The sequence below is a fragment of the Rhineura floridana genome, chromosome 1 (genome assembly GCF_030035675.1).
Source record: "Rhineura floridana isolate rRhiFlo1 chromosome 1, rRhiFlo1.hap2, whole genome shotgun sequence".
Taxonomy (NCBI): Eukaryota; Metazoa; Chordata; class Lepidosauria; order Squamata; family Rhineuridae; genus Rhineura; species Rhineura floridana.
The window spans coordinates 285,946,633-285,954,215 of record NC_084480.1 but is presented as its reverse complement, the minus strand read 5'-3'; the positions used below and the strand labels follow the sequence as shown (position 1 = coordinate 285,954,215).

The following is a 7,583-nucleotide window of genomic DNA, read 5'->3' as shown; positions in this document are numbered from 1 at the left end:
TGGGAGGTTAAAAGTGGGAGAGGGCCATGCTGTACACCAACCTTAGCTCCTTGGAGGAAGAGCAAGGTAATAATGCAATAAATAAAAAAAATCAAGGTCGGTTAAAAGCATCCATGTCAGTATATTCCTAGTTTGAATCAGCCACATTATCTTAAAATGGAAGATACTATTACCCAACATTAGTCCTTCCAATGCTGTTGCTCCAGCTGACAAACCGCTGATGGAGGAGGAACTACAGTGTTTGCCATTTCTACCTCCTCCTGCAGCCCCACCCCCAAGTGTTCTGTAGTGTGGGGGGAGGACATTGTTTTAGGGGGTGCTCTGGGGCAACTGGCAACATTTCTCTTCCTCTTCTGTGAGAAAATGCCTCCAATAGCCCTTGAGATTACATACAGACCCCAGAGTGGAAAACATGGAAACAAAACCATGGTATTTGGTTTGGATAGTTGAAAAAATAAAAGTGAAATTGTTTACTTAATCACAGCTAAGAGCCTAATGAATTGAACCCTTTGATATTTGAATGGCATAGTGCCACACTTGCAAGTACTGTTGACTTTCAATAGTCATATTCATTTTGATGAATTGAACTTTTCTGGTTGGTTTTTTTTGTCAATGAGTTATCTTTTCACATTTAATTTAGACAATGTTTGACTCAAGGTAAAGTGTAGTTTTGTGCTGCCAGGATTATAAGACAGTATGCACAAGTGATGAAAGTTTTGTTCTTAAAAAAATCTTTTTCTGGTATGTCTATGGCAGGAATTTCATGTTGAAATTACATCCTTTGAACTATATGAATGTTCCACCAATGAAAAGAAGTAATATTTTTAGTTTGCATTCACCAAATGGTGAAGGGAACAACTAAAAAGATGAAACTGGATAGAACAATGATATTCTGATTTGGGGCATATTAAGCATGAACTAAGAGATCATTCAACATATGAATTCTTGAATCTATTTCCTACATGCATAAATTATTACAATCTATCCAAAACAAGGCACATTGTCAGGTAGGGTAGTTAACCTGTAAGCCCCAATATGTAGTCGGACTCCAACTCCCATCTGCCCCAGACAGCATAGCTAATAGGAAGAGATAGGAAGCTGCTTTAATCACAGTCAAATCCTTGGTCCATTTAGATCAATACTATCCACACTGATTGGCAGTTGTCAGCTTCGGGGCTGGGAGCTGGGCTAGAACTAATCAGCTGGCAGTTAGCTGGGTCGTAAAACTGCCAGGGCCAGCAGATAACAGGAACCGGCTGGAGACAGGAATGCTTCTAACAACTGTACCAGTAGCAGTGTCCGAAAGCGTTGTCAAGGTGAGGAAGCTGGGTTCAGAAAGCCAGGGGTTCAGTCCGAAGGTCTGGAGTCTGCAAACTATGTTTCACGTGGAGGTCATGCCTGACACTGTAGTCAGCAGCCTGCTGCAGTCACAAATTGCCTTTTAAAACCCACTTCCTAGGCAGGTGCAGGTGATTAGTCTCCCAACTTTCTCAGAGCTGCTTGTTCTTAAACGGCCTGACCTCCTCCTCCATTGCTGCGATACTCGCTGGTGTCTTTGCTTTGCAGGGGGGAGAGAAGCCTCCTGTTCATCCCCTGAATCTGCTTGAAAGGCTTCAGCCAGGGCCTGGACATTCTCCAGCTGGGGAACACCTGGAGTTGCGTCCTCAGGGATTCTGCTTGTTCCTTCCTCTGGGTCTGGCACCACTGCCTCTTCCTCCTCCTCCTCCTCCGAGGAGTCCTCCGAAGGGGCCATGACAGCAGTGGCTCTCTAGGATTTCAGACGGGGATATTTCCAGCCTGATCTGGAGACAGAAACTGGGCCCTTCCGTATGCAAATCAGGTGCTCTATCACTGAGTTATGTCCCTACCCCTAAATTGGAGTGGGAATTTGTGGCCCTTCAAATGTTGCTGGACAACCAGTCCCATCATCCTTGGCCATTGCCAATGTTGATTGGAGCTGAAGTGAGTTGGAAGAAGGGCAGAGGTTGGCCATCCCTGATTTCAGATGTCTCCATAGGGAAAAAGTGGAGTTCCCTCCTCCACAACCTAGGCTATTTTCGTAAGTGAGATAAAAACTCAAAAACAAATACTTTGCATTGTGAGCAAGTTTATTGCTTTCTAAGTGTCCCAGTATATTTACTTATTAGTGTGTCACCTTTCATTTAAAGCAATGCAGTTCATATTTAAAACAAGGTAACATGATTTCACTTCATCATAAAATACAGCATGGTTTAAAGGACAAGTCAAACCAACCTCTCTCAACAACAGTGAAGGCTTTTCTCCCAAGCAACACACATCCACACCATAATCTGTTCAAAAAAGCTGAGGCTAAGATGGGTGGGTCCAACACTTCATGCAAATGAGTTCACTGTTTTAAAAACATCATTGTCAACTTTGGGGACAGATTTGGACACAATGCTTTCAGTATTAATTGAATAGGATGGGGGAGGGAATGCTGTTGTCATATTCAGAAAAAGCTCTGTCCTAAAGCAAATTAAAACTCTACTTGCTATATGCATAGGCTCAAGAAGCCATTGTCAGCCTCAACAACTTATAGGAGAATTACTGGAAATGTGTCCTGTACAAGGTGGAAAGAGAGAATTGCTTAGCTGAGGCAATCCCTTATATTTTTTTGGGGGGTGGGGAGGAAGAGAGAAAAGTGTAAACATACAACAAATGCCAGTTATTTTTTAAAAAAGTATAAGCACTCAGAATACCAATATATATGCCTCTGAGCAACTGAAGAGATATTTGATATTAAACACAACACAGAAGAACTTTTACATCTATTTCATTTAACATATGAACAAAGGTGAGGTACATTTTTGGAAGCTTTGAACTTAAATTTCTAAATTAAGAAGTCTGTACAGTTTCAGAGTAAAGCATCTTTGGTACTTTTACATGAACTTCAAGCCAACTTAGACTTCAACTGTAAGCCTAGCAAATCTGTACTGTAGTGATGCTGGATTTCTTAACAACACAAGACCTTTCTTGTCTGCTGGTTGATCAATCAACATTTGGAGCAATCCTGTCAGACTAACAAACCCTAAAGCTTCACCACAGCCAGAGGCCAATGAGAAGTCACCTTGAGTGACAAATCCCAAGAGAGCTCTGGAACAGTGTGATGTAAGATCTGGCAGAGGGTCAAGCCATAAGCCCAGAACTAGATCTTCATGTTTAGCTGGTGTGACATTCATAGTATTAGAGGCACTACTTCCTGTTACCTTTCCATTGTGTTCTCTCTTTTTCCTTCCTTTTCGTTTTGACATCTTGCTCTTAAATCTGTCACTGTGTTTAGGTTCCTGAGGACCACAGAAGTCGTGGTCTTTGCTGAGCTGTAACAGATCTTCATTTGCTGGAATGAAAATCATTGTGTGTAATTCTGGGCTACCTTTTTTGAGGAGGGACAAGCTGACCCACACAAGTGCCCTGGGATAATGTTGAAAGATAGGCAAGAGGGCATCCTCAGTCAGATCCAGCTTGGAAGCAAGGTGCTGTACCCTTCGGTTTCTGCCAGATGTTGACCGACACCAGACTGATACCTGCCTTAATAATTTTCTGCTCCTGTTGAAAAGATAAAACAATAATGTTATGCTTTCTTGAAGTTCAGTAGGAAACAAGTGGGGCCTGCAGCAATGTTGCAGTATGGAATGGTCCTGTTCAGAATTCTCACATTTGCCAGGTTACTCCATTCCATTCCCCCACTCCTGGTTTTCAAGGGTTTTTTTTCTGCAGTGAGGCAACAGTTAAGTGGCCACTGAGCTTGCTTAGCTCTTATTTGGCTGGTTTTAGTGCAACATTTGACATTCCCCCAAGCCCACTGACATCCTCCCTCTTGTGGCATGGATGGTACCATTTTGGCTACATAAAGGATCCCATACTTGCAGAATGAACTTACTGTTAGTGTATAGGATGTTTTACTAAAAATAGTGGGCAGTAACAGCTAGCCAAATGCACCCATCCTCCTGTGTGCTATCCCCAAATCTGCTCCAGAGGGTTGGGGGAATTCCCAGAAAAGATTTAGGGGGTGAAGGGTGGGAAAACGTTCTGTTGCACAAGGAGAAATCCTTGCACTGACAGCACCAGCAATTTAGCATTACATTGAATACAACCCAGTATCTAAAAATACTGTTTTGTTTGTGTCAAAGCTAAAATGCTTACTGCACAGATTTTGTTCAGCACTTCAATATTTTATTACATTTTTATCCTGCCCTTCCTCCAAGGAGCACAGGATGACATACAATGTGCCCCCTCCACCATTTATCTTAACAATAATCCTGCAAAGTAGGTTAAGAGACAGTGACCCAAGGTCATCCAGTAAGTTTTGGAGCCAAGCAGGAATTTGAACACAGGTCTTGTTCAGTTTAAGTCCAACACTTTTATAACCACTGCACCAGCATATTCCATGTATGTACAGAAAATTTAAGCATAGGTAACTGCAGATTTGTGAGGACAAGAGGCTCCTCCTTCAGAGCTAATTGCCACAGCACTGGCTTCAGTTTCTTCAGCAGGTGCAAACTAAACATGTGCACTTGGAAAGGTCCAAGGTGTAGAGAGCCTTTGCTTGCAGTCTGCATGCCAGCTGATGTGCACCTTCCATGCAGCCTCCCTCCCTCAGGGGGTGGCTGGAGACACACAGAAACAAACAATTATCAAAGAGAAAATTACACAAATACAGACTTTTGTCCAGTCACTTGACTGGAAGGACTGGTAAAAACAGGAATTGGGGACAGCCCAGTTGGTATGCAGAATAGCTTCTGAGCTTCTTGCACCCAGGCAGGGTAAGCAAAAGAAGATGAAGTACTCTAGGACCCAGCTTTTGTTCCACGCTCAAATCTCTATGCATGAACTCATATTTGGGGAAGAGCTGCAGCTCAGAGCCACTGCTAGTCAAAGTAGACAACACTGAACGATGGACAAAGAGGCAGCTTTCTACATTACATATAAGTCACAAGTTGACTGATTCACCATGGTCCACAGAAAATTAATGTGGTGTGCATACCTGAGAACACAGAAGGCCCTACTTGATGTAACTTCATCTCTCTTGTGTAGATCTGTCACTTTTCTCTCTTCTTCCATCTGCATGTTTTGGGAGCATGTCTCCGTTTGCTGATCTAATCTGCTGGCCACAGGAGATTCCTCCATGCATGCTCCAGAGCTGGGGCCACAAGAAGCTCGTTCTTCAGTTGTGTAAGCCTCACTGTCCAATGTGGGTACCTGTTTTCCATTAGCTTTGTTTCTGGCCTCCCAATCCTGGGTGAGCTTATCCCAGGGACAGTGGAAGGGTGCCAAGGTCCCATGTTTGACGTAATTTGCTCTTTTTGCAGGAGGACGTCTATGATAAAAGAATGTATACTTCCCATTTAGATGCAGCAAAACATGGGGTGCAATACAGGATTACATTATTAATTTATATATTGCTTAATTGCCAAGAATTATAACGGTAAGAATGATAAATTCTTACAAAAATTTACCCAGCTGAAGGTTAAAAGAAAGCCTATTCCTAAACGATCATCTCAGCAAGTGCTTTTACGTCTTTCGACACACTGAGTTGTTAAAATGTGCCCTTTGCCCTCTCAAAGGTAATTTTACCAAAGATTTAATCTGAGTATACCACACGTACTTAGACTGCTTCAAACAGCAGCTTTATTAATGTGCAAGCTACTAGCACTATATACGGTATATCATAAAGGACTCAATGAATTTTGGATGGCCTTGCACAGGTCAGAGTCCGTTTTCCAATCTGTGAAATGAGAATAGAGGCCCAATCCACAATTTAAGATAGAAAGCCAACAATTTCCCTTTTGTTTATACTATCAGTTGTGGCCTCAAAGTAAAGGGCTAGGATCACTCTAAAAGGCTACTTTTATGCACACAGTCCAGTAGAATCCTTGACTGTTAACTTTCAAAACTAAAGTCAAACCTCCCCTGCTGTGCACATGACATTTTTAGAAGTCCACACGTAGTTTCAAATGTGACATGCCATGCACACAACCTAGTGGAAATATGATAACCATTGCTCAACCAACAAAAGAATCCTGGGAAGTATAGTTAGTGAAGGGTACTGAGAGTTGCTAGGAAACACCCTGTTCCCCGCACAGAGTTTCAATCAGAGCGGCTGTCTGTTAAAGTACTCTGACCACTGGAGCTCTCTCAGGGGAATAGGGGTCTCCTCTCAGCACCCTTCACAAACTACACTTCCCAGGATTCTTTGGGGGGAGCCATGACTGTCTAAAGTGGATTAAAGATCTGGCGTGGGTGCAGCCACCTGATTAGCCAAGCAGCTGTGAGGCTGGCTTTTAGAACACTGACAGTTGGTTTTTACTGAGCATGCCCGGGCTTATCATCGACTTTAATGTTAAATTTCTTAAATTAATTAAAAATCAGCTAGGCATTTCTTAAACTTTAATGAACAAGACATAGGAACCTAGTTACAGTGACCTATGGGATACAGCCCTCACATTGACCCCAAATTGCAGGATGACAAGAACTGGTTTCCTGACCTCAGGAAGACAAACACTGACTAAGTTAACAGGTAATAATGAAGGTCCTAAATTGAAGATTTACCTGAGGAGTAATCCCTCTAACTGAACAATAGCCTCAAGCCAATGTATAGTTCAGGTTAATGAAACACATGTATGATAAGCAAATTCTTCCCAGAAACAGGAATTTACTCTCACACCGGAGACTGCAGGTATAATCTTTAACTTCACCTAGGTAATGCAAATACTCCAGAGGAAATCCCTTCATGTTACTAGATTGCTCACCTGTACCACCTCCCAATTTACATGCAATTCCATACAATCCAAACACATTTAAGGTTAGGTTTTGCCCAGGTCATATCAGCACACTCATGGCTCCAACCATTTCCTAAAGCTTCTTTAGGAACGTCAACTCACTGCTCAGGATATTGGACCAAGGAAGGGTGACATCTTTTGTACCTGGCCACTGGTCATTTTGGAAAAGGGGAGAACTTAACTCTTGCTAGGCACAGAAATCTTATTCCTGATTTTGAGGTTTGATAATCTTCAGGAAAGATATATCTCTTTCTGTCGGTCTTATATGAGCCTATGTACTTCAAATCCTGGGTATGAATAGGTGTAAGGTCTCTCTAAGCTCTTGGCATATGATTGTAGAGAACGCTACCATATCAATATATGTAAATGAAATGCTATATTTTTCCTGTTTCCTCTTTCAGTAAACCAACATTCATTTTACCTTTTCCGTGTGTATTCTTGAGTTATTATGGCTGGCATTACATGAATTAAGAGAAACGTGTGGGTTTTAGTTATAGCAAAAGGTTCTGCTCCTCTCTTGGGATATGTTTGGGTCTCCAATGGGTAAACACGCATTGGGGGTTCAGGCGTACATGTGTAACAACCCCCAGAACAGATTGAGAGGGCAGGGGGAAGAGGAGAGGAAGGGGATGACCCACTGCACAGCCAGATGTCCTTGTGCTAACAGATACCACCCTTTATAAATAATTCCCTTGAGCATGTAAACATTTAAAAAAGCAAAATGCACAACCAATTGAGCATGCGATCCATCAGGAAAGGTTAAAGAAGTTTCATTACATATCACAA

At 42.2% G+C, this 7,583-nt stretch overlaps 1 protein-coding gene across 1 annotated transcript in view; it reads right to left on the bottom strand.

Annotated features, from left to right (window-relative positions):
• Window positions 1-1,825: 1,825 nt before the first annotated feature.
• The window catches only part of POP1 (POP1 homolog, ribonuclease P/MRP subunit), a 33,923-nt gene continuing 28,165 nt past the window's right edge, over window positions 1,826-7,583 (bottom strand). The window contains exons 15-16 of the mRNA XM_061603705.1: window positions 5,003-5,335; window positions 1,826-3,564 (exon numbers count right to left, since the gene is read on the bottom strand). Of these exons, the coding sequence (XP_061459689.1) occupies window positions 2,919-3,564; window positions 5,003-5,335 (979 nt within the window). The 3' untranslated portion in view covers window positions 1,826-2,918. The remainder of the gene's footprint in view (window positions 3,565-5,002; window positions 5,336-7,583) is intronic.